The sequence below is a fragment of the Cuculus canorus genome, chromosome 8 (assembly GCF_017976375.1).
Source record: "Cuculus canorus isolate bCucCan1 chromosome 8, bCucCan1.pri, whole genome shotgun sequence".
Classification (NCBI taxonomy): Eukaryota; Metazoa; Chordata; class Aves; order Cuculiformes; family Cuculidae; genus Cuculus; species Cuculus canorus.
Genome location: NC_071408.1, coordinates 5,220,656 through 5,246,486, shown reverse-complemented (window position 1 = coordinate 5,246,486; position 25,831 = coordinate 5,220,656). Strand labels below are relative to the sequence as shown.

General features: G+C 50.7%; 1 protein-coding gene across 1 annotated transcript in view; it reads right to left on the bottom strand.

Moving 5' to 3' along the window:
• Window positions 1-25,831, bottom strand: part of CACNA1E (calcium voltage-gated channel subunit alpha1 E) — a 139,373-nt gene that overhangs the window by 48,922 nt on the left and 64,620 nt on the right. The window contains exons 8-9 of the mRNA XM_054072648.1: window positions 25,533-25,714; window positions 11,468-11,571 (exon numbers count right to left, since the gene is read on the bottom strand). Coding sequence (XP_053928623.1) covers window positions 11,468-11,571; window positions 25,533-25,714 — 286 coding nt within the window. The remainder of the gene's footprint in view (window positions 1-11,467; window positions 11,572-25,532; window positions 25,715-25,831) is intronic.

Sequence of the window (25,831 nt, the reverse complement as noted above, 5' to 3'; positions counted from 1 at the left end):
AGCAGAACCCAAAGCCCTACGCATGACTGCAAAGGCCATCACATACAGGGAAACAGAAATATTTGGCAATAAACACAGGGGTGGCAATGCAGACAACCTCCCACCCACGCCACGGGTAATAAGTGAGACAACACAGCCGGACCTGCTTCTAGGAGGTCTCATAACTCATGCTTGCACACACCATGTACCTTGGGCATCTCAAACTACACGTTATACCTTTATTAACCACATCTGCAAACAAGGAGCATCCCTCACACCAGACATTCCCCCAGCATACCCTTCCTTCCTTGTAACAACATCACAGGGATGTGGTCTGTTGGCTGCAGATGCACATCCCATTGCTGAGCCCCATCAGGCACAAAGCCCAAGCTGCCCGTGCATTCAGCCCCCTCCCGGTCCCAATATTCTCCCAGGGAACTGCTATTGTGAAGAACAAGTGGAACCATTCTCTCTGCAAGACAAACATCTTTCTCGCTGGAGACTACCAGCAACCTCCAGCCTAAAAAAAAAAATATATATATATATATATATTCAAAAGAACTGAAAGAATTGGTCTGTCTGCTGCAGAGAGAGTTCAAGAGCATTACCCTAGCTGAGCTATTACACCCTAATGCTGTGTGGGCTTTGGCGCACGCGTGCGTGTGTGTGTCTGTTTCTGTGAAAAGCCTTGAATGTTCCCTGCATCTCTTGTTTAAGATCCCCAGACAATTCAAGCATTTTTAATTCCACCCCAGGAAGGTGAAGTTTCCTGCCGTTCTGGCATTAAGCATCAAATGACTCTCCCCTTCCATCGGTGGCTTTCAGACTGAAATGAGACTTTCTTCCTAGGGCAGGGAAGGGGGAGAGAACAAAAGGCAAGAAAGAGAAAAGCAGCCTAAGTGGAAGGAAGAAGGGCGGGAAGAGATGGGGGAGAAGGAAGGACTTCCCACAGCCAGCGGCAAAACGCACTCTGTTTTGCCATCCCAAACTCCCTCCTTGCTCTAGCTGGAGGAAAGGCAGAACCTTTTTGGCTGTGCCATCACCCCCCACGGGCCTTTGTCTGTTAGCAAACCGGGATGTCAAGGAATGAGAAGGTGCCACCTGCAGCCAGAGTTAGAGGAGAAGCTGCCCCTCTCCCTCTGGTTTGGTCCACTGGTCCTCCCATCCCCTGAACCTCTGCCCCACAGGCCATAACCCCAGGCCACACAGCTCCTTGGCAGACTTTTTGCCACCCACACCCTGCAGATAGGTTCTGCGACCAGGATCACCTGGAAAGCTTCCCCTGATTTACACCAGCTGGGAATCTGGCCCCCTCTCTGTCACCTCCTGCATGCCTATCCCACTGTTTTCCAGCCCTTCCACGTCTCCTTTTGCTGCTTGGTGAGAGAACCCATCATCTCATGTCCATGATAAAACCCTGAAGGCCCAGCTGAGCCTCCAATCATCTTTTCCCACAGGAGGGAGTGGAAGCATCTTTTCCAGCGTTCCTCTCGTCGAGCACCACTTCCCTCTACCCAACTGTTTGCTCAGAGCCCTAATTTGCAAGAAGCTGGTGCCACACACATGCAGGGACAAGGTCTGTGCAGCTGAGGCAACGTCTCTGAGGGAGACACTTCCCACATGCTTGATCCCTAATGGAGCTTAATTGCTTTTGTCCATTAGAAGGAGGATGGGGTGGCAGAGAGGGGAGGGGGAAAAAAAAAAAAGTTAAACTGAACTTAATGAATTATTACATTTCAGAGAGACACGTTACCGAGCAGGGCAGCAGCGGGGGCTGGTGACATCTGAGAGTGGGTAGGCGATGCTGACAGATCAAGGATTGCTCAGAGCCAATTTGCAGCAGCGGGTAGAGATAATACTGTATGTGAGTGAGAACGGGGCCAGCAATGGTGACTGACAGGCGCTTGGGAAGGCTCCAAGTCACAGGCAGGGTGGCATCGCATTGTCAAGAGAGCCAGGCGCCTGCCTCCCATCGAAGGGCTCTGCTCCCTGGCATGTTTGGGTTACATTGCCAGTAATGGCCCAGTTTCGCCGTGCAAAGAGCCCAGGGCTCAGTGCTGCCCAATGAGGTCCCCAGGTAGGAGCTCAGAGGACTCCTGCAGAAAGCATGGTCCCCACTGGTAACACCTCCACTTGTCGACCTGTTCTCCTGGCCCCAAATTCTCATGCCTCCAGCATGAAAACAGCCACCCATGACAGCTGAGCTCTACTTGTGTTGACCGTGTGTCATTGCAGCCCTTCTCCACCCAGCCTTGTAAAGCTGAAGGCACGCAGCAAGCAATGGAGGTGAGCGCTGAAGGTCGTGGTGAGGCTGGGGAGCAGTGTGCCATCTGTCCTCCTGCACACGAGGGCACCATCCATCCACACGCCATGCCCGGCCTGACGGGGTGATTGGAGCACAGATGGTTCGCTCCTCCTCTGCGTGCAAATTCTCCTCTATACCCTTGGCATTCTCCTCGTGCAGCCTGAAAGCATCTCCGCTCTCAGAGGTCTTGGGGGATACCACCACTCAGCCACCTTCCTCCCCAGGTTCCTGCACCCTTGCTTGCACCTGGGCAGCGATACTTTTACTATATCAGTGTGCTCTTCTCAAAGGACTGGAGAGCCCAGCTTTAATGGGAGAACCCATGTGGAAGCATCCAGGGCGAAAATAGGCCCCTTTTTTTTTTCCAAAAAAATAAACCCAAGCAAACTGAAAACAAAAAAAAAAAACAACCAAACAAACCCAAAAAATCCCCAACCACAAGAAAATCAACAACTAAAACCAGTTAAAAAGAAAATATCACAGATAATGCAACTCACTTTTCTCCTTTTTGGAGCTTCTTTGAGCCAGAGTAGGCATATAGTGCTTGTCACATCAATAATGTGCCTTCCATGCTTTGAAACAACAAGCCAACACTCTTCAAACGCATCAGTTCATCACCTTTTCCATCATTGAAGATGTCTCCAACAAACCAGTTACCAAACGAGCCTTAAAATGACACGCGGCAGCAGAAAGGATGGGGTATGAAGAGGAGAAATACTGGATTACATGCTGAAGATGAGGCAGCAATACATTGCCATGAAAAAAAAAGCATATATAATGGGATGTATAACAAGGAATGCCATCTGTAAGACATCAGGTAATACTGCTGCTCTCCTCAGCTCTAGTGACATCTCAGCTCATGGCTCTGCTTCAGGTCTGAGCACCGCAGTTTGAGGAAAAACCGCCTTCGACTCCAATAAGGTGTCACAGAAGGTTATGGGCCAGAACTGACAACAGACAGTTTGGAAAACAGCTGCAAACCGTGGGGATCAGATGGCATTTACCCAAGAGGTGTAAAAGGACTAAAGGAAGAGTGTTGAATTAGCAGTGCAGTCTGTAACCTGGTGCTTCAACTTAAGTAGATGGTGGCGAGCAGGCACAGCAGAACTGGGGTTGCATACCAGGATTATTGCACTGACCAGGCAGCAAAGGCTCAAGGAGGGAGCCCAAAGGGACAAAAAACCTCTCAGTTGAGGGAAGATGTGTTTCATAGGTCTTCTTTGAAGAAGGCCACATGTTTTTTGGATAAGGGTAATCGCTTGGTTTAAGTTTAACTGAATTGCCAAAAGAAGTCAGAGGTTGGATGGGGCTCTGAGCAACATGATTGAGTTGAAAATGTCCCTGCTCATTGCAAGGGAGTTGGAGTAGATGACCTTTAAAGGTCTCTTCCAATCCAAACCATTTTACGATTCTAAGATTCTTTAATGAATCTGGACTGTTTCATCAAAGTCTTTCCATCAAGAGCTAACCGGGGAAAAGAAAGAACACAAACAAAAAGAAAAAAAAAGGAAAATATCCTATTTCTTGTACTCCCTTTTAGCAGTGGCCACTAGCTTTTGATCGCCCCTGGGTATATCAGTGAGCGTTACATGTTCACCACATGGTGACAAAGCTGCAGCAAGAAGCGGAGCATACAGCTGACGATGCTAAAGAGAACACGTTTATAGAGCACCAGCAGACACACAAGTTGGGAAATGAAAAGTTGACAAGCTGTTGGTGACATCAAATGGTAAAACGGGAAGGAGCTAGGAGATACCAGCCCTGAGATCACCCATTATATCACTGTCCCATTTAAGAAGGGGCAGATGCTGATGGTTACCTTCTACCTCGGATAAAACTTGTGATTTACATCAGATATTCTGACAGGTACTTGCTGTTGTCTGTCACTTCTACGAAGTCCTAAAGGGGGTTGTATTAGATAGGACTGATACTAAACAGCGTGAACAATTCAGAAAGTCCTCATCATGCTCTTCTGCATTGATGCCCCACGCGAAGAGGGGAAGTGAACAAAAATAGCAACAGAAGGGAAAGGCAATGACAACATGAAGACGCAGGGAGAAGGCAGCCCAACTGGGAAACTGTCTGTACAAGTTGAGAGAACACAGAGGCACTCCAGGTGAGGAGCCACCAGAAGCAAAGTAAAGACTCCCAGCATTAAAGAGCTCTCTGTATAAGCCAGTGTCTCAAAGAGATATGGGCCGCTGCGGCTGCACAAAGGGCCCAAAGCAGCAGGGATGAGGTCACCCTTGGCCAGCTATGCCACCAAATGTCTCGGGTCCCAGTATTGGGGAGCTTTGAAGATGAAGTTCAAGAATTCAAATAACTGCCATTTGACAGAAAGCCAGAACAGCAACGGAGACACTGAAATGACTCAAAGAAGTGAGAAACACAAGAACTCAGACTTTGCATCTGCTGATGGGGAACATATTCCACTGAAGAGCAAGGACTCTAAGTACCTGCCCTGTCCTCTCCAGTAATCCTCATTCCTTGTCCACAGTTAGCTTCAGTCAACAGGCTCTCATTCACCCAAGAGCAAGTACAACCGTTGCTCGGGAAGATGGTTGGGCATCCGCCGCACCTTGCCGCAAAGCCTGTCCCTCACCAAAGGATCACAGCAGAGATGCCAGTCCAACCTCTGCATTTCAGGGTGGGATCAGTTCCTCTCTACATGCTTCAAAAATAAGAAGTATTCCATTATCAACGGGAGAAAAGCAGGCGTGGATGCTTGCTCTGCGTTCAGCTCAACCCTGCTGTGACCTTTAAAAAAAAAACAACAAGTTTTCTGCGACACTTGGGCTGGGCCCAGAGCACCCAACAGTTTGGAGAGCTTGTTGCTTTGAAGTTGAGAAAAATAAACGGCAAAGAGGATCACCAGAAGAAAGGAGATACCGACATTCCAGTTGTAGTGGCTCAGTTTCAACACTTTTTCCAAGGGTAGCAATGCCAGGGTTTAGCATCTCTGCCCTCCTGCTTCAAGAATGCTGCTAGTTGCAATGCTGCAGCAAAGACAGCACAGCACGGCCAACTCATGCTGCAAGAAGAGAGGAGACAGAGGGTCTGGTAGCCCCAGCAGCAAGAAACAGAGATAGAAGCTCTGGATTCTATTTTGCTCTTATCAGGCAGGGCTGGTAGGAGCAGCGCAGCTTCACTGCTTCAAGAGCCCCGGGCTTTGTTCGCAATCACTCCCACTGGCTCATGCAGTGCTGGGAAAACATCACTCCTCTCCTTCCCTCCTATGCTCCAGTTTTTATCCCCATGTAAGCAGAGAACAGTTTTATAGTACCCCCTTTGCAAGCGACAACAATCCGCAGAGGAAAGGTGTGCAGCCAGTACTGCAGGTGAGTTACAGCAGAGAAAAAAAAAAATCACTGCTTTTCAACATTTCATCACGTTAACTTCCTAGAAACTTCCAAGCACTCTAATTTACGCCTTCAGCACACAAATACAATGAATTCAGAACCAATCATCAAGCGCGAAACCCACAATGCAGCTGCTAGATATGTTACTCTGCCACTGCAAAACAAACAAACAGCCGCCTACGATGTACAAGGAACTGATAACACTGTGTGATTCATTTGGGGCATCCTGTCTACTTCACCCGACAGCAGTGCCCAACACCCTCTTGCAAGGATGGAGTTGGTTATGGAGGAACCAGGCATCTCCAAAGCCACCCCTAAAGCCATCCCCCAAGTCTAAGAGCTGTCACTGAATGATGGAAATTGCAACAATCTGGAAAAAAACAACTCCAAAAGCAATCCGTAAGCAAGAAATATCCGCCGCATGCTTTGTTGAGAGAATCAAAAATAAGTCTTTTTACTCATAGTCCTCAGATAACAGCCAGTCCATAGAGGAGATTTGCAAGAGGCATGAATAAGAGCAAATTTGAAGGAGTTAAGACATGCTGGCAAATAATTTGTGAAGAGAAATCAAAGGGGAAGTCACTGAGTTGTCTCTTTGTTGTGTATTTTTTTAATCCTGTCCGGCTGGCTGTAAGAGGAGCCATTGTTCCCTGTACCACCGGGGGGAACACAGCACACCAGACGCACGTGTCTATTGTCAGGCAGCTTGTTTGCAATAGGCTTGGAGGCTCTCCGCAGAAAGGTGGTACAGCAGAGCAAGGCAGAGGCACTCATTGAATATGGATGCCCACCTGGCTGCTGAATATAGATGAAGAACTCAAAGACTCCTTTGCCTCACTTATGTTCAAATGCCACATTGATGACACAAGAGCTTCCCCCGAACAAAGCAACAAGCGTGGCCATTTCTTGCCAAGCACGGCCCAACCAATGTGCATCCCATAATGGTTCGGGGGGACCTGGCAGGAGGCATCACAGCCCATCCTCTCCATTACAACCACACCCCTATCCAAAAGTGGTTCCAGCTAGCGAATCCCCATACACACAACGGGCACAGATATTTCACCTCTCATCTGAGCCACTCCCCGAGATGCTACAACCATTAAGGAAAACAATGATGCTTCCAAACTGCCACACTTCCAATGCAATATTTTCCAGGCACGTTTGTTGGCATTTTGCTATCAATTCGCAATCTCCTCGCAAGCTTTCCTGCATTGTAGCAACACCTCTCCCTACTTCCCCACTCCACAAACCACCTACCTCCAAGACATTAACTCTCTTCCCAGCGTTTCTGGCTTCCAACCACCTGATCCAGCTCAAACACACAGGGCCCAGGTTTTGCATAGAGCTGGTACCCCCTCACTGCCTCCATTGAAAATGTACATTTGTTCCTTCAACGTCCTTATTATTAATTGCTATAAAACTTAATTTTATTCATCGTTTGTTATGCTTCAAAATTGGATGGGGGAAAAAAAAAATCAAATGAAGTGAAGTGAAAAGATTTCAGAGATGGTACAGAAGGCTCCTGAAGGAGCTGAAGAAAACTCTCCGGAGACTGGGAACACAGCGTTAACCCAACCTGAAAGAAAGAAGATCTTAAGACAAAGAAATCTTGCCAAATTGATCCTTTAATTATAACATTAGTCTTTTCTTTCAAAGGCTTAGTGCATGAGCTGGGGGTGGGGGGCAGAAAAGTCTTAAAGGGAGAAAAGACTTAATATCACCAGGATGAGTGGAAGCAATTAGGAGGATTTAAATTACTCTCTTGTTTGGTACAAGGTAGATGGATTTCATTTTCCTTGCCATCGTGCTCAACTTCTTGCTCTGCCATCAGCTTCCAGAGGTCTTCTCCTTGACAGACCCAAGGACCCAGTCTTCCTAGGTCAGACAGCATCCCCTTCCACCGTGCACATGCTCAGCTGTTGCTGCAGACCACAAATACAGGTGATTACAGCAGCTTTGTCACTCTGGAAAGGGGCTGGAAATACAAGACTGGATAGGGGAGTTCACCAGCGCTCCAGGTCTACCTCAACAGGAAGATGCTGCAATGAATGGAGAAGGGCTTTACTACAGGGGATGAGAAAAAGGAGAGAGGATTCAAAACACAGCTTGTATGGTCTCAGAAACTCCACATGACTCCTCAGTGTTATTCATTCAAGCATGGCTTATTTTTTATCTTCACTTTTTCACCTTCTTGCTCACAGTGACGAGCTAGACACGAGCCATCTTCTTTCTGGAAGGGACAAGGCAGGCAGGACCACTGCAGTGGCTTGGACAGGACCAGTGGTGAGCTGTGGTCATTACTGGCATGGCATTACTGCTGCTGTGGCCCCGTGCACGCCACAAGTGGAGGGAACTGAGCAGCACAGCTTTTAACCAGTTTCTTCTGCTGTGGAGATGGAGCACGAGCACACAGATCCCAATTGTTATAAACGAGAAACAACTGAACAATAAAAATTTGCAAATCTCTGGTAAGGGGCACACGCAACTTTTTGCACCCCCAGACTCAAAGCCAATCGACCACAGGGCACTGCCCACAACAGGCCTCCTTGCAGGGCAGGAGGGGTCTCATCCACCTCTCCTACCCATCCCAGAGCAGAGATGGCTGTGGGATGCAACCCTTTCCCTGCACTACAGCAGTTCTCCCTAGGAAGGGGCGCAGAGCTGCAGGTACATCCTGTCCTACTGCAGCAGGATGCTGGTTTACACCAACCTCAGGCCACAGGACGGCAGCAAGCAACACTTGATGAGTCTCAGCATCTTCCTGAGCTCTCAAATCCACCAGCTGCCACATGGCAGAAAATAGGGCATTTCAGCTGATGCTCTATCTTCGCTTGCTCCCACTGACTCTCTTCTGCCAGGATTATTTCAGTAGCTTGTGTAGCTTTAAAAGCTGAGCAGTCACATCTCCTTGGGCTTCATACCTGCTCTCAAAGAGGAACGGGGCCAATATTTTTTTTGCTCCCTACTTTCAGTTAGAATTAATTGATCTGTAATTGCACCCATAGAGGGGGAAAGTTAATAGACACAGTAATAAATGCCAAAGCCTCAGTGGAAATGGCTCTCCAAGCCCCTGCCTGGAGGGACTCCATCTCCTCTTATTAGCATTGCATGAAATTCCAGTGCATGTGTGCATGTTAGTATTTAGAGAGAAAAATCGAGGAGCCTCAGTATGATGGAAATCATTTCTTTCCCTCTCCCACATACTTTGTGCTTAGGAGCAGATGGATCCAGGCTGTTTACATCACGGAGGTCATGCCTCAGCTTAACAGTTGGAGAAGTGACTGTTGGGAGAGATGCGCATCGCAACCAGAAGATTGCTAAATCTGGGCTCTGGCAAACTTCTGATGGTGGCAAGTTAAACATACAAATGTCCTCCTGCAGCCTCTTCACATTCAGGACCTGCCTTGGGCATCTGATTGTTTCCCCAAAGAAAAACGCTGCCGAAACAAGAGCAGAGAGGCAGCTTTGCAGGAGCTCAAGAGCATGAACTTTGAGAAGGCACCTAGAAATCCCAAGCGGACCTTGTTATTCACTGGTGCAGATGGCACAGTTTGCAAGCAACGTGGGTCCAGGTTTCTGCAAGCAGGCTACCAGGACTCACCACTCCCTACTCCACCCTGAGTTAGCAGAGCAACTGTGATTTCAGCTAGCCTGGCACAGCTGCCTGCCTTCCCCAGATCAGCGCTGTAACGCCAGGGAAAGGTTTCCTTCACATGGAGATGTTTCCATGGAGCTCATCCCCTAAGTGGCCTCCTTCCAGCTCAGCCCAGCTGTGGGGCGCACAGGGGATATCCAGCCAGACCCTGGCTGCTCATCTAGCTCAGAAGCAGGGCAACGGAAATGTCACGCTCCCCCTTCTGCAGCAAGGTCTAGTGCTCTCTTCTGACACAAGAGGATCGCAAGAGTGTTAAAAACAAGAAAACCTAAGCAAGCAAAGCAAAGAACGAAGCCCTCTTTATTGCACTCAAGGACGTACGTACATTGTTGTGAGGCAGAAGTACCTTCTCCTGCCTCACACCACTCTGCAGCTCCAGCAGCAGCTTTGGCAAGAGGGTGCATCACCACCGCCGCAGTGCTGCATCCACCGAGCTGCAGGGGATGCCTATGGCTGTGGATGGGCAAGAGGGCACGTGCAGTGGCCTTGTCATCAGGTGGTAGAGCCCAGCTCGCTGCCTCTGTTCACCTCACTCAGCCCTCCGGGGAGCTGAGCAGTCACACTTTTCCCTAGGTATCTGGCACGCCATGAGTGCATCTCCGTTGCCAATTAGGCCACCCACCCACTTGCATCCTTCCCCAATACAAACCCTATTAGCGATAAACAAACAGTCGAAATGCCAGCCGGTGCCTGGGAAGAGCCCTAGACAACTGCATCCAATTCAGGGAGCATGGGAACCGCTGCCTCACACAGTCCTGGCACAGAAAAGGACGGGAGCTTGGACATTCCACCAGCCACCTCACGGATCCTCCTGCCAGTAGCTGGCTTGCAGGCCAGAGCTATGCTACCCTGCCACCAAAAGCTTTGGTGTCCACACAACACACCATGCTGTCACATTCAATGCTGCAAGAAGGGGCTTTTCCAGCAATTGAGCCCTGAGCTTCCTAATTTCCCTTCTCTGGATTTTTTTGCAGGAAAGCTCCTACTTGATGCTGACACCCATCTGGACTTTGCTCAAATTCCCAAGATGGATGTGACATAAGAAATGAAAAAGCCACCCAACACTGCTTGGATGAGTTTATCCTCCACTAGAGCTCCCTTTCTGCAGGTAGCATGAAGCCCTTCCTGCAGCCTGACCCCAGAGCCCCAGCTGTCAGTTGGACTCCAGACTGAGAGCTGGGGAAATGCAACACACCCAGCAGACCTCAAAGCTCAGCCTGCTGCTCCAGAAGCACTCCTGAAACCACTACCACCACACCTCAACTCACAGGGACACTTAGGACAGGGACAGAGATTACCAGGACCAGTCTCCACATTGACCCTTGCATCTAATAGTTTTCTAGCTGGTCAAAAGAGTGTTACTGTGGCTGTTTAGGAAAAAAAAGAAAGGACTCCTTGCTGCACGCAGGGTGCCCACTGCCACCTGCAGCAAGGGCAGAGGAGCCCACATCCCAAAGCAGGAGAGGACACAACCTCCCCATGCACCAATCCTTGCCAGCGGTTGAGGATGTGCTGACAGAACCACAGTTTATTGTCATGGAGACAAGAAGCCTTTTTCTCCCTAAACTCAGCTTAGCAGCTTGGATTAAAACCTCCTTTCCCATGGGAAAAGCAGAACAGGGACAGCTGCACTGTGTCTGTGTCTCTAGCTTCTCCACATGCACACCAGGCACCCCCACCCTCCCCAGTGTGCATCCTCCACTGGTGCCACGCACATCCTCCTAAGTCACTGCATCACTTCTACGTGTATCTCAAATCTATCTCCCCCCATGCCCACCACAGTTCATCATCAAGTGAACACAAACCCCACTATAAACACATCCCAGACTCAAACACATTTCCATAAGGCTCCCCCAACATCTGTCCCTTTCAGCAGGTTCCAAGCAGCCAGAAGATCAACAGTGACCATTCCTCGCAGGTGAGCAAAGCCATGAGCTCTTCAGCAAAGTAAAATAAAGAGAAGGCATCTTCAATACTGCCCCTTTCTCGGCTCTCCAGGAGCCGAGCAGAGCCAGGGAGCAATCCCTCGCTGTGGGGCAGGCAGGGATGGAGGGGACAAGGGAACCAGGCACTGCGGTCCTGGGGGGCACAGTGGTACAGGGGGCCCACCTTCAGGCTCAGAGATACGAAGAGGCATGGCCAGGAGGAGAAGGACAGTGTCTTGCTTACCCTGACAGCACTCCCAGGACAAGGTTGAGGACAAAGAAGGATCCAATGATGATGAGAGGGATGAAGTACAGCCAGTTCCAGGTGGCTCCTAAGGCATCATTGGTCTGGAGGGGAAAAGAAAAAAATGTGTGATGGTACATTCAACACCAGCACCCAGGGCAGAGGGAGAATGAATCAACTCGGGAACGGTGGCGACTTTCTCTGCAGGGTGACGACACCAGGCACCTCAGGGTCATGCAGCTATGCCCACCAAGCCTTGACAGGCACCAGGCAGCCAGCTATGCAGGCAAGCATGGCCAGACAGGGCCTCCTGACAAGTGTCCCATGGCATCCTGCCCCAGCCATGCTCTTCTCCACAGTCTCCAGTCCTCATAAGGCAGGACCGTGCTCCTCTTCCTCCTCCTACCATCCCTGCAGGGATGGAGGACTTGTTGGACATTGGCTCAGTCTCTCAGTGGTGGGGAGGCAGTGGTGCATGGCTGTGCAGCCCAAAATCATGGTGATGAGGGCAAAGGGGCCACCCTGAGAGTGCCTCCCCCAGAAGTAACGATGCCAGTTAAGAGGGAAAGATTTATGAAGTGCCTTAGGGTCAGGGAAGCTGCCAGTTGAAGAAAAGGCAGCCAATGCTTGTCCTTCCACACACAGGAGGGAAAGGGATTGGTGTGGACAAGCCCCACACCTTCACACGAGCATTTTGCTGACAGTATCACTGGTAATAAATCACGGACACCCTTCCGTCCTGGGTATGTTACCCCAGCACCAAGGAGCTGAGAGCAGAGAGGAGCTCTAACCATAGGGCAAAGCCCAGGAGCTAACAAAGCTGCTGGCAAAACCTGCTCAACACCTCCAGACATATATTCACTGAGGCTTTTAAGAAAGCAGTGCCCCTCTGTACCTCGCAGCCACTTCTCAGGCCCCATTTGTCCTCCGGTTTCAGGCATGGCACACATGACGCGGGGCTGGAGGGTGATGCAGCAGAACGTGACTGTCTGGGGGAGTTGGTATCAATCTTATTGCAATGAAAGACTCTTTCTCTTTTCTCTCTCTTCCCCCCTCTCCCAGTGCTAATTAAGCCCTCATCTTCATCTGAGTCATTGGCACCACATCTCCCGGTCAGCCAGTGCAGGAGCCGAGATGAGGCTCTGCAAGGCAAGAAACACGTCTCTGAGAGGGAAGAGAAAGCCACAACTCTGCAGTCTTCCTCTGTGACTGAGGCATCAGTGGGAACTCCAGCTGGGCATCCTCACCACCCTGACACTCGGCCCAAGGCAGGAAGGGTGACGCCAGCACATCCTACTGCAGGTACCAACCAAAGAACTGGGAGAGGGATGCCAGGAGTGCCTGACACACAGCAACAATAAGGGCTTAGAGATAGGGGAAAGCATCTGGAAAGACTCACTGCCCTCCTCCTATGGCACCGTGGAAACCACACACATCTTCTCAAGTTTTTGCAGCTTTCAAGATCCCCAGTCCACCACCAGCCCCTTTCCTCAGGGCCAAGGGAGAAGCGAGGACAGGGAAGTGGGAACGATGCATGGGAATCCCATACAGCCAGCGTTCATCACTGTCCTCCAGAGACACCCAGGCCACCGTGCTCTCTGCTTTAACAGCACCGTTTGCCACAGCATTAGTCTTCAAGTCATCGTGCACCCCTCAGCCCAAGCCCAAGAGACCCCCCTGTGTCACTCAATCTCCCCCAGATTTTGTCAACTCTACTTTAAAATCTCACTATTACTTCTGGAAGGTCCCTGGAGCAGATGCTCTAATGGCTGCTCTAATTTTCAGCCTAAATTTATTTGCGGTCATTTTATATACCACTCCATTGTTTTGCCAGTATTGGCCTTTGGCTGAAACGGCTCTTTTCCTTCCCATTTCCCATCCTGATGTATTTATAGATAGCAATTCATGGCCATTCTCAGCCTACGCTTTTCTAGCCAGAACAAGGTTTCTCCAGTTCTCTCTTGCATGATTGGCTCTCCCTCCCTGTTTTATCAAGTACCCCTTTCCCTACTACAGTCCAAGCTCATATCATCTTCCCTGGACACAGCAGACCCCAATGAGTGATCCTGATGGGTCCCACTCCATCCTTGTACGATGCTACTGAGACTGTCATCCTGCTTGCAAACTTCCCTCCTCCTCCAGAGCACCACTGGCCTGCAGTCACCCTGCATTCACTCGCTCCTCCTCCACACTGCTACTTCCCAATCAGCAAAACCTAGGCTCCTAGAAGATATCTTTGCAGTTCCTCAACGACCACATGGCTTTCCATTTCTCACTGCGTCCCACATCTCTTCCTCCAGCCCGGAGTGGCAGGCTCTGTCCCCCAGCTCTAGGAAACCAGCTGACCCTGGAAACAGGAAAGCCCGTGACTCATCCCTGATGAGCCCCACTGGTCACCACCAGTCACTACGTCCCCTCAACACCACTCGGCACCATCCCCATGCTGCTCAATTCTCTGCCAGCCTTGCCTTCTCCTTCTCCCCTTCTCTACTTCACTAACACTTTCCCATTGCAAAAGCTTTACTACAGAGAGCAGCTCTCCACGTTTCCAGGTTTCTGATGCCAGGTTAGCCTGGCATGACCTACCTTTGGCAAACCCATGATTCATTTTCCTCTTTTGCCTTCCAAGTCTGTTCTGGAAAGACATGCGATCGAGGTCAGGCTTATAGTCCTATTCCTGCCTGCCTTACTTTTTCTCCCCTCCTCCCCTCGGTTTTAAATATAGGCATTGCATTCGCTATTCTCCAGTCAGATGGTGCCTCCCCCAACTCGATGGAGTTGTTAAAAATACTTGTTACCAGACCTGCCATTTCATGTGCCAGCTCCCTTCGAGTGCTGGGGGGGGGGGGGAAGTCATCCCAAGCGCCAGGCTGATGGGTGTGATGGTCTTGGCGCTTGGCTTCCACATCAGTTGCACTCGTGGCTATGGCCTCATTCTCACTATCCAGCCCTTTTTGTTCCCTCTGTCTTTGTGTTGACCAAAAGATGGTATCCATCTGTACCCAAATCTCTCCAGCCGTTGCTCCACTGTGCTTTGCTCCCATCTGCAGAGGTGGAGAACTACTCACCATCCCATTGAGCATTCTACATGAGATCCATGTCAGTGTGACTTTTGACAGCTCCTCAACACCTCTTGACTGAGTAGCCCCTTTTCCCATCCTTTGTTCTTAATATCCCTCCATAGGTTCATCAACTCTTTCCAGCCTACCTTCCCACAGGTTTTTTCTCCGTTGATGAAAGTACCAGGTCATCATCGCGTACAGAAGTCAGGATAGACACAAGGAGTTTAATCCCCAGATTGCACGAATGAGGTAACTCCTCTTATAAAGAAATTCCTTGCTCTTGCCTCAGCCTTGCAGCAATGTTCAGCTCCTTGTGCAGCAGACCACGTCCCATCACTCACCCAAGCCTTTTGGGCAACGGACATACTGCCTGACAACTGATATTTGCTGCTTCTGCCATTCTTTTTAACACAACTCCCTTTTCGTTACGCACCCCACCAGCCTAAACTATCACACCTAACCTCTCCCATGGCCACCACACCAAAAAACAAATTTACTAATGCCTCCAGGCACACCGGAGACACCAACACAACCAACATGAGCTTGTTGGTGCAAGACCCTTGTGCAATAACGGAGCTGGCACGGCGGGTCCCTATCTGGCAAAGAAGTCCGTATTGGCTCCTGGTTCTCAATCCTCAGCATGAGGTTATTCCTGTGGCAGCTCTTGTGTTGGTATTTTTGGTTTTCTTGTGTTTCGTTTCGTTGTGTTGTTGGTTTTTTTTTTTCCCAAAGGGCGGGAAAAGGCACAGGATGCTGCAAAAGCAGGTCTCACTCGGGGGGCCAGAGATCTAAAGGAATCTAAATATATACCCGAGTCAAATGCAAAGCACAAGCTCGCAGCCCACACGTACCCTCCCCCAGGCTGCGCTTGCATGGGAGACTTTAGGATTTCTTTGCTATAGGGGAAGAGGGGAGAAAAAAAACAAACAAAAAACCCCAAAATTCAATCTCTCCTACCTAAAAATAAACAGAGAGCGTGTTCTGCCTGTGTAGGTTGTCTTCAGAGGCCACTCATTGCCCACCAGCACAGGGAAAGGAACTGAGGTCTGGTAGACCGAGGGTCTACCCATCCAGTTCATGGAGAAGCAGGACACAAGGAGACACCGGACTTCATTCACACACTATTCCATCTTTGATGATTCCCTGGTGTCTAGAAACAGGGCTGGACTCCCACTTCAGGCTTTCCCTGAAGAGGAGAGGAGCTTCCTGCCTCTTCCCCAGCAGGAGGTACATCCTGGAGACCTCCATGACCAGCCCGGCCAACACCAACTGCCCATGCTGATACCCTGTAGGCAGTTGGGTCCCCTCTCTCAAAATCCATCCGTATTGGGAGAAAGCCTCTGTGGTTTCTGTTTGGATCCAGACCAAACCAGCACATACTTAGGCTTGGGTAACGTACGTGCATTACCGTAACCAGCTGGCCGTGATGTGCTGGGGATATGGCAGTGCTGCGCTACAAGGGTTGGCGTGTGTGTAAAAAATCCATGGGACCTCCAGGGGCACGGGTAGCCCCATCCTGCTCTCATCACAGTCTGTTTCCAGGGATTTTTCATCCCATGGAGAGCTTCCATGGGGACCCAAGGCTTTGCCTGCGTTGCAGAAAGGATTGAATAGGCAGGGACAGGGTGACCAAACCCTTCCAACCACCACAGCTGGACAGGAGGGGTCTGACTGTCCCCTCAGCTGCAACCCTAGTGAAGGGGGCTTGGGGTTGATGAGGAAAGCTGGTATCTTGGGAGGCTTTGCCCTGGGCGCTGTGCCTGCAATCTCCAGCACTTCCCAGGGGTTTTCTGCCCGGCACAGCGGCAGAGCAGATCTGCCAGGACACCACAGCTTCCATAATTTGTACACTGAATCCCCAATTCTGCAACTCCCAATGGTCTTTGCCTGACGGTGACACCTTGCCAATGGCTGATGCCATCCCCCCAACATTACCTCCATAGCCCCTGATGTGTTCTTCCCCGCAAACCTTAGCTGCGTCCCACTGAGAAACACACACAGACCAGTAGGAGTAGCCTCAAAATCTCCATGCCCCAGCAAAAAGGAGGGTAAAAAAACTTTAAAAAATAGCTTACAGCAGACTCCTTGGCCTAACGAGTTCCCGCAAGACCTTGGCACCCTCTTCTGCTCCCCCTAGACCAGTAACAGATCTCTTTCTTCCCTTTAATAGCCATAATTTGATCTTCGGCGTGCAGGGCCATGCTTCACTCCCTGCCAGCCCTGCCTGGTATCCATCAGTGACCCCTGCGCTGGACAAGATCTGAATGAAAATGCCTTGCTTTTCCAAATCAGGTTAATGAGGAAATTGGCACATTTCCTTTGCAGGGCTGGGACTGGCCCATGGTGGGATACATCCTGCCCTGGCTGGGTATCGAGGTCTCCAGGCAGGATGAGCACCTCCTGCCCAATGTCCTGCCTGCTCCACTGCCTTTCGCTGGCTCCGGGGTGCATTTGGGGTGCTGGGGGCAGGCAGGAGTCCCTGCAGAGGAAGCCCCAAGGATGAGGGCATGCTTGTGCCTGCGCATGTGTGGGAGCAGGGAAACTGGAAAAAAATAAATGCGTTTTACTTTTCTATTTTCAAAATGGAATGCAAAATATCCACTGCTAGAAGTGTGACTAAAAATCAAGCATTTTCAAAGCATTTGCCACAGGCATGGAGGCCAATTATTGCTCTGTTCTCCCCTGATTCACCAAGGAACTACACTCAGATGCCCCAGCATCAATCCATAGATTCTAACCTGACGTGTGCCGCCAGCTCCTCTTCCTCTCCCCCCAGCCATCCTTTGCTGTCATTCTCTGTCTGCCTCCACCTCTGCTCCCAAACCTCCACCTTCCTCCTGCCTGGACCCCTCCTGTGCCTTCCCAGTCCCAGATGAGGACATCCCCCTAACTGCCCCACAGCCAGGATGAATCGTTCATGATATGGTATTTGTAAAAGCTCCACAGCCTTCGTTAAACCCAACACTTGGCCAAGGCAGCGCTGGTGTTCTCAGCACAGGTCCTACAGGTCCTCAGCATTGAGCTCGGACACGTGCCAGCACTGCTTCTGCTGCTGGATCCGGATCCAGAGCATGCACACTGCAGTGGGGCGTGGTTTCCATGAGATCAGTTTTGGGGAGTGGGGGTTCAGTGGGGTTTGGTGATTGCCAGGCTTCATCTCTGCTTTGTTTTGAGTGTGCTACAAGCTCAGAGAGCTGTCTTGGGCCCCACCATGCATTTCCTAGGCACAGAAACCTCCTCAGCTATAGCTGTGACGCTCTGGGGCAACGGACCCACATATGACCTCAGTCAAGAAACTCAACTCACTCAAATACCCCTTAATCCAGTCCTAATGCAAAGCAGCACGTGCACCAACACTGAGGCATGGAAACAGCTTTGCAATGTCTCACCAGCACCATTTCCAGCACCAAACCTGATAATAAAATTACAGACCCTGGGCTTAACAAAGATGAGGAATGGGGACCAAGCAGCAGAGTCCTCCTGCCACCTCCTCTCGAGCCTGGAGTTGTTGGGCAGTGTTGAAGAATGGGTGCTGGAGTGTCGGTATCTCCACCGGCTCCTCAGCTCCCCCATTCCTGCCAGCAGACGGTCTAGGAGTGAGACTTTCCCGCACGGGCGGGGAGGAGGGTGTGGGCAGGGAGCTTATGAGAGAACATGCCTGCAAAGCTGGGGATCCAGCAGACACAGTTTGTTTCTTGCTGTGTCATTTCAGCACACACACAGAGGGAAAAAGGGAAAAAAAAAAATAAAGCAGGAACATTTGGCAAGCTGGAGAGGGTCTGGCTATGCTGAGTGCAGAGAAAGAGTCGTTTTTTCCAAAGGGAGAGGAGAGTAAAGCAGGCTGGCTGCCGCACACGTGCCCGTTGGGATTGGGCTCCAGCACCCATGGCTGGCAGCACGCAAGCTGCCAGCTTGGGCTCCAACAGGAGCCATTTGGGGAAAAACAGCTCGTTTCCTTAAAAGTTAGGAAGGTTTTAAACCTTGGGGGTGGAATTTGAAGTCTCCTCTCTGGAGTCCTCGCTACCTCCTTAACCGCATTTAAAACTCTCCCTATTTAATGCTGCAGAGGAAGAAGGAGGAAGGGGCTCCGTCCTGAGATGCCACGAGTTCAGGGGACTTTTTGGCAGCCCTTGTCCCCCCGCCAGCACACCGCACACCTCACTTCGCTCGCACGGCCGGGAGCCGCCAGGAATAGCTGCAGAGGCATTACGATCTGTACTTGCTACCGAGCTGCTAAGAGCACTGGGTATTGATTAAATTTTCATACCTCCCCAACAGAATATTTTGTGTGTGGTGTGTTTTAATTTAAAACACATAAGAAGGGACTCCTTTTCCCTTTGCAAGCATTCCAGCTTGAGAGCCTGGCATTGTCCCAGGGCACAGAGGGCTAAAAAGCCAAGTGGTTTTCCTCCTTTACCATCCCTCCCATCTCCTCCACCCTCCAGCCTCTCTCCCTCCTTCTCTCCCCAGAGATCATCTCTAGCCCGCGTTGCTCCTTGCCAGGAGCCACCATAATCCATCGCACTCCCAACCACACCTTCCACAGTGCTCAAAGGAGCAGCAGGGCAGGCTCAGCCCACAGCTGCAGGACCACTGCTATACTGAGCTCCGTCGGTGGTCTGCCCAACACCGTGGTGTCAGGGCAAGTGCTGTTTCTTTGCATCACTGGCTGTCACTGCACAGTTCACACGATCCTCAGCAAATTGCTGGCACTGATGCAGCTCTTGCCCTGAGACCAAGGACCCCAGGGGACAGACGACAATGTCCAGAGGAGTTGCAGTAGCTCCTGGAAACCCTGGGGCTCAGGGAGGTTTCCCAGCTTGTTTCAGGTTTGAGCAAACCCCTAAAGGAGCAAACTCCTCTCTGGTCAAGCCATTAATTTTGCTGGCCCCTGGCTGCCACACACGAAGGCAGGCACTGCTTTCATTCTCCAAAAAGAAAGAGGAGAAACCCACTCAGACTTGCACGACGCTCAGGTTCCGCTCACGCTGTTCGGGTGCTTCAGGGAGAGAAGCTGAGTGCAGAGCATCCCAAAGGACAACCATGACATCCTGGGAATTCACGCTGACAAGCAATTTTGTACATACATACACACAGAGAAAAATAACTGCTTTGAAATGATTCCCCCTGTGAGCCTCACAGAGGCCACTCAACTAGTGCAACAGTGAGCAGAAGAATGGAGCCTTGCTCCTATCTCTGATCCATGTGCTCCAGCACACCTGGTAATTCAACACACCTCCCTTTTTCAGCAGCTCGAATTAAGGCTGCCCGAACAGTCCTTGTTTCAAAAAGAATGGACGTTTCACCACATTTGAAAACCAGGTTCCAGCAGAAGATCTCAGGTTCAGTGCTTCACAGTCAGAACCAGCCCAAGCCGACTTCCAAAAACCCCGTCCCTCATTCAGCAGCACAAAACCTTGACTTCTGCACATGGCAAGATTCATCTTGCATATGGTGCAATTCTTCTCAGCCCTTTTGCACCCCACATTTAGAAGAGATCCCAAACAGGGGGTGGCAGTGAGCTCCACCGCTCTTGCACGGTGCCCTCTCCTTGCACGCTTCTGGCTGCAGTGCTTCAGGAGAGCTGGAAGCACGTGGTGGTTGAGTCACACTCCTGCAAAGCCCTTTCCTTGCAGTAGCTCGCATTTTACAGCCGCTCTTACAGAGGCTCTGCTGCCCAGCTCTGCATGCGCGGCTTGCGCTTCGCACCTAACAAGCGTCTTTGCAACTGCTTGGCTGCTTGCGGAGGCTGTTCAGCTTTGCAATGGGCTACAAGACCTGCACACCCCAACTCCCCTGAGGCTACGGCACACTTATCTGCCCACAACCATTGGCTTTCGGTAGGTATCTTGCAAACTGCCAAATGATTCTCTTTCCCCCAGCAACTGCTCTCCTCCTGCTGCAGAAGCACCCAGAAGGCTTCCAGCACTCAGTCTTGGCATCTCCTAAGGCTTCTTCTACCTTCTTGCCCTCCTGCTTCCCTGTAGTCCCAATCCCTTGTGCCATGAGAGGCCTTTGGGGTTTATAGGCAGCAACTCTGGCTAGTTAGGCCTTGCCTTGTGTTTTTAATTAGCAGCACAGCTGCTCTTTTGGTACTGCTTTAATGCTTGTCCCTTGCAAGTGCTTTTACCCATCTTTGCTAGCGGTCGTAGCCCTGTGCAAAGTCAAGCTGGCTCCTTGCGTGACCTGGCTAGGGCTTGGTTACCACCACCGTGCAGGCACTCCTGCCTGTCTGCAGGTTGCTCTGACTCTTGGGACTTTACTGGGACCACACCATTAGCATCAGGAGTTCAACTTGACAGCCAGATCCATAAAGGGAAGCAGGCTTTCCCTACACAGCAGGCTCTGGTTCTCTGTACCGGCTGTGCTGCACTTGTGAAGCACTCAGGAGCCTCTTCCAGCATGAGCAGAGGCTGCCCAGGACCACAACTGGGCATTGGCCACCTGCAACCACGTGCAACCTCAGTAACCACTCCAACCTTGCAGCAGCCTCAGCCTCCAGGAGCAATGCTGGCAGAAGGTACAGGCAGCCCTGACTACCCTGCTTGCATCCATCCACGTTTGCATCATTCCCACAGCTATAAGCAATAATCTTTTCCACGCACTTGTGTTTTCGTTTGTCCTGGACTAACTAATTCACAACTAGAGGCTGTAGGTCCTGTGCCACGTGGCTGGTGTTGCAAATTCTGGCAGTTCCAGAGAACTCAGAGCGATGCTCCAGGCAAGGGACACAGTCAGGACAGGCAAGGGTGACCCCTCTCCCTGCAGAGCCCACCAGGCCAGCCCACAGCCGCAGCACACACTAGCCACGGGTGGTTTTCTTCCCTACTCGGCTCCTGTCAGCATGGGGGAAAAGGAGAGTGGCAGCTCCTGGCAAGCCAGGCTCCTCCTTATTACCTGCACGCACAGCGGCTCATCACTTCCAAGGGGGAAAGCAAATAAACAATCTCAGTAGATAAATGCAGCCTTCTCAAGTCAGTGTTGCTGAGGCAATCATGATTTCAAACTCCTGTTTGCTCTCAGGCTCAGCATCCGAAGCCACCAGCATCACCAAGCAGGTGTGCCACACCTGGCCAGCCCCGTGGTACCACCAGCAGCCGCTCCCTGCCAGAACCCAGCATCACCGGCTCGTGACAAAACTGCAAGCCAGCCCCTGCCCCGTGCCAGCATGCAAGCAGAGGTGGAGAAGTAGGACACTGAGCCTCTTTGCCAGCACTATTTTTCCCTCTGGTCTCTACAGAAATCAGGTTTGGTCTGGAGCCAGCCCAGGGAAGGGGCATGTGCTCCAGTATGAGAGAAAAAAAACAGCAATATACTCCTTAACCCTGTTTTTGGGCTATGGAGACACTCAGAGAAGCCACAAAGCCAAAATGCCCCTCAAAAAAAATAGAAGTCCTTCAGGTTCCCAGGGACAGGAGCTGGAAAAGCTGTAACACCCGACGGTTTAGGGCTTTTTCTTTTCTTTTTAACCCATGCCATTGCCTTTGCCTAGCAAGACAGCATTTCACACAGGCGAGGCTGACAAAAACAATGCAAAAGGCAAACACATCCAGGAAATAACACTCGTGGAAAGTACCATGGGGCCGATTAGCTTTTTGTGAAGCTATCTGCAGATTCCAGGAGCCACGCTTCTCAGGCCCAGTACAATTGCGGAAAAATGGATTTTACAATCACGATACAGTTACACATGGGAATACTCTAGTAAGCAGTTTCTTTGAGAGACTGCTAAAGTGGTTCTTCTGCAATCTTCCTCTCCTCTGAAAGGCTGTGGCATTAACCTGCAAGGATGCAGCCTCCCATCTCTTTAATCTAGCGGGAAAGCAGAGGTTCCTAATGTTACCCCAAACCTGGGGCATGTGTTGGACATGGTCTATGTAGTTTAGTAGTGGCAGCCCTCTCCAGTTTGCTGCCGCGAAGGATGAAGATGATGGTAAAGCATCTCAGTGGCTTTCCATCTCTATCAGCCCTCCTTCAACATCCCCCATGGACCGCGTGTGCCTCAATTTTCTATTGAAAAAAAAAACACCAAACCAGGCAGAAGGCCATTTTGATGCCTCCAAGCAGCAAAAGGACTGAGCATCCACAACCTTTGTCACTTAGAGGCACTCTGCAAAACAGCCCGTGCCACTGCAGAGCCTGGGAGGCACAGCCCAACAGTGCTGGGAGTGGTGTCTGCTCTTTGCTGCTTCCCAAAGTGAATCAGCAGCATTTTACTGTACCAAGGCCCCAATCGTCATTGAATTAAAAGCCAAGGAAGGTCTCTAATCCTTTCCATTACAGATAAAGTAATAGCTGGTTCTTTGCAGAGGAGCTGGAAAGGGAGGCACCTCATGGTCCTGGCCATCAGGGACACTGTGACAGAGATGTCTTCCTGGCATTGTGACTGGTGCTGGGAAAAGCATTCAGACACCGGGACTGTAGTTCCACAGTGACTTGGAGACCTTTAATTTTGCAGCTCTGGTGGTAAACAGGGGATCCCGCAGGGTGGATCCCACGGAGCATGGTTATCAGTGCTCCCACCCTTGTCCCTAGTAAGACAGAATCATAGAATAATTAGGGTTGGAAGGGACCTTAGAGATCATCCAGTTCCACCTTCCCCCTGCAATGGGCAGGGACACCTCCCACTTGATCAGGGTACTCAGAGCCCCATCCAACCTGGCCTGGAACACCTCCAGGGATGGGGCAGCCACAGCTTCCCTGGGCAACCTGGGCCAGGGCCTCACCACTCTCATGGTGAAGATCCAGATGATGGGTGAGCAAATCCCTGATATCAAATGATCAGCACCAGCCTTCCCAGTAAAGACACCCTAAATGGTTGGGGACCAGACCTTCTCAGGAAATGGCAGTACAAACCCACGGGGTCAATCAGACCATAAATTGCCCATCCATGTCGCTCACCGGCTCCTTGCACACTGTAGCTGTGGCTCTAGCACAAGGAATGCTGCTACTAATTGCTGCAGGGGCCAATGGACTGGAAAGAGGGGACGGGAGGTGCTGATGGAAGCAGCCCCAGGCTTCTGCAGTCATCCAGTCATTAATGCAAGAAACAAGGTAAAGGGTGGTTCGCTGGTGCCGGGCACGGGGAGTGCTGGGCGCGCACGGGCTGCTCTACAGCGATGTGAGCAGACAGCAGCTGCCCAGCCGCATTAAAGGCAGGGGACACACACTGCCAGGCAGGAAAAATTACCTTTCCTGCTATACTCAATTATGCCGGGGCAACAGGCACTGTAGTCAAAGTCTCTAATCTCCCTGATATGCCAGAAGCAACCAAGAAATGGTCTTTTTTGGTCTGACCTCCCAGGTGGATCAATCCTGCCTAATTCCCCCACCAAACCAGCAATATCCAGACATCACTATCTCCTTTAGGAAGAGGAAAACAAAATCCTTGTGGCAAGATCAACCCCTGGCTATGAACTCTCCCCTTTCTACTGGGTTAGAACTAACTTTTTTCCATAGTAGCTGCTGTAGTGCTGTGGTTGGGATTCAGTATGAGAATAATGTTGATAACACACTGATGTTTTAGTTGTTGCTAAGTAGGGCTTATATGAAGTCAAGGACATTTCAGCTTCCCATATTCTCATGGCAAGGAGGTGCACAAGAAGCTGGGAAGGAGCACAGCCAGGACAGCTGACCCAAACTGGCCAACGATTCCATATCATATGATGTCTTGCTCAGTATTTAAACTGAAAGAATTGGCCAGGGCAGCAGGATTACTGCTCAGCAGTGGGCTGGGCATCCCTTAGGTGCTTAGGTGGTGAGCAATTGCTTTGAACATCACTTGGTTTGGGTATTATTATTATTATTGGGTATTACTATTCTCTCACCCTTTTTGTGCCATATCAAACTGTCTTTATCTCAATCCACAAGTTTAACTTTTTGTTTCCCATTCTCCTCCTCATCCCACTCGGGCAGGTGGTGGAAGGTGAATGAGTGGCTGCATGGAGTTTAGTTGCCAGCTGGGGTGAACCACACAACCCCAGTCTAGGTGTCACAGTCCATCTGCTTGCACATGCCACCCTAGAAGGACTCCAGAATTAGGACCCCAACACAGACAGCACAGTGCCTTCACCTGGGGTTCAAAACCAGCTTTTTTGGTTACAACGAAGTGACTACCAAAGCATGTTTCCCCATTAAAACCCATCCAATTTGCCTCCCAGGGAGAAATGCCACTCTGCAAATCTCCAGGTGTTACAGGAACCAGGGTATAAAAGCATTCCTGGTGCAATGATGCCAAAATTGATGCTGAAATTAGGCTGGGAACAGGACTAGCACAGTTGCTTCTAACCCATAAACTGAAACGTACACATATGGACAATCACTCACACCAATATCACACTTTGTGATCTCCTTTTTTTCCTGCTTCCAGCTTTGCCCCCACGTCACTGCCAGCGTACCCCAAGGGCTCGGCCACCGGCAACTTAAAGCAGCTGCAAACCACAGGAACCATCCCAACCATTCTCTGCTTCTTCAGCACCAACAGAGGCATAAATACCAACAATCCCAGCTCCTTGTCGTACTCTGAAACACCGCCTCTGCTCCAGGCAGGAGTTCTGAGCCCAGCTCTGGGTATTCCCGAGGCCACCACAGGGATGCAGGCACATCCCACCACCTGCTCAACAGGGACTGGAGGTCAAGCAGTTCCCAGAAACCACATTCACTCCCAAGGAGTGCGGGATGCAGAGCAGGGAAAGGAGAGGCTCCTTAGGGACAGCCCTTGAGAAGGTGGCTTGCTGCAGCCCGTGTCCACAAGGTTTTGCTCTCCTCGATGCGTTGCACAATCAGCCCAGAGATGGGAGCCAAGCCCTTAGAGCTCCCTTTGCCCAGAGACATGTAACACATGCCTCTTTATTCCCCATCTCCTGCCCAATGGGAAGGATTGACTCCCATCTTCATCACAAAGGAAACTCAGCATCTCACAGGTTTTGAGGGCACAGAAGTACCATCTCAGGCTCCCCGTCCCAATGCCCAGCTGCCCAAAGAGACCCCAAAGCAGCTCTACTCACATTGTACAGGACTGTGGTCCACCCTTCCATGGTGATGCACTGGAAGACGGTCAACACAGCAAATAGGATGTTGTCAAACTGTGTGATCCCATCGTTGGGACCGATCCACTCCCGGCATTCATAGCCTGAGGGGCAACCCTGCACCCCACATGGATGAGGGGGGTCCAGCTCCTCTAGTTCACCTGTGAGCACACAGCAGAGAGCCAAAGGAGGCAGAAGTAAGAGAGAGGAAGGGGACAGGTGTGGGGAAGAGCTTAAATGCAGACAGACTTGGGGCAGAGCAGGACATCCCGCTGGGA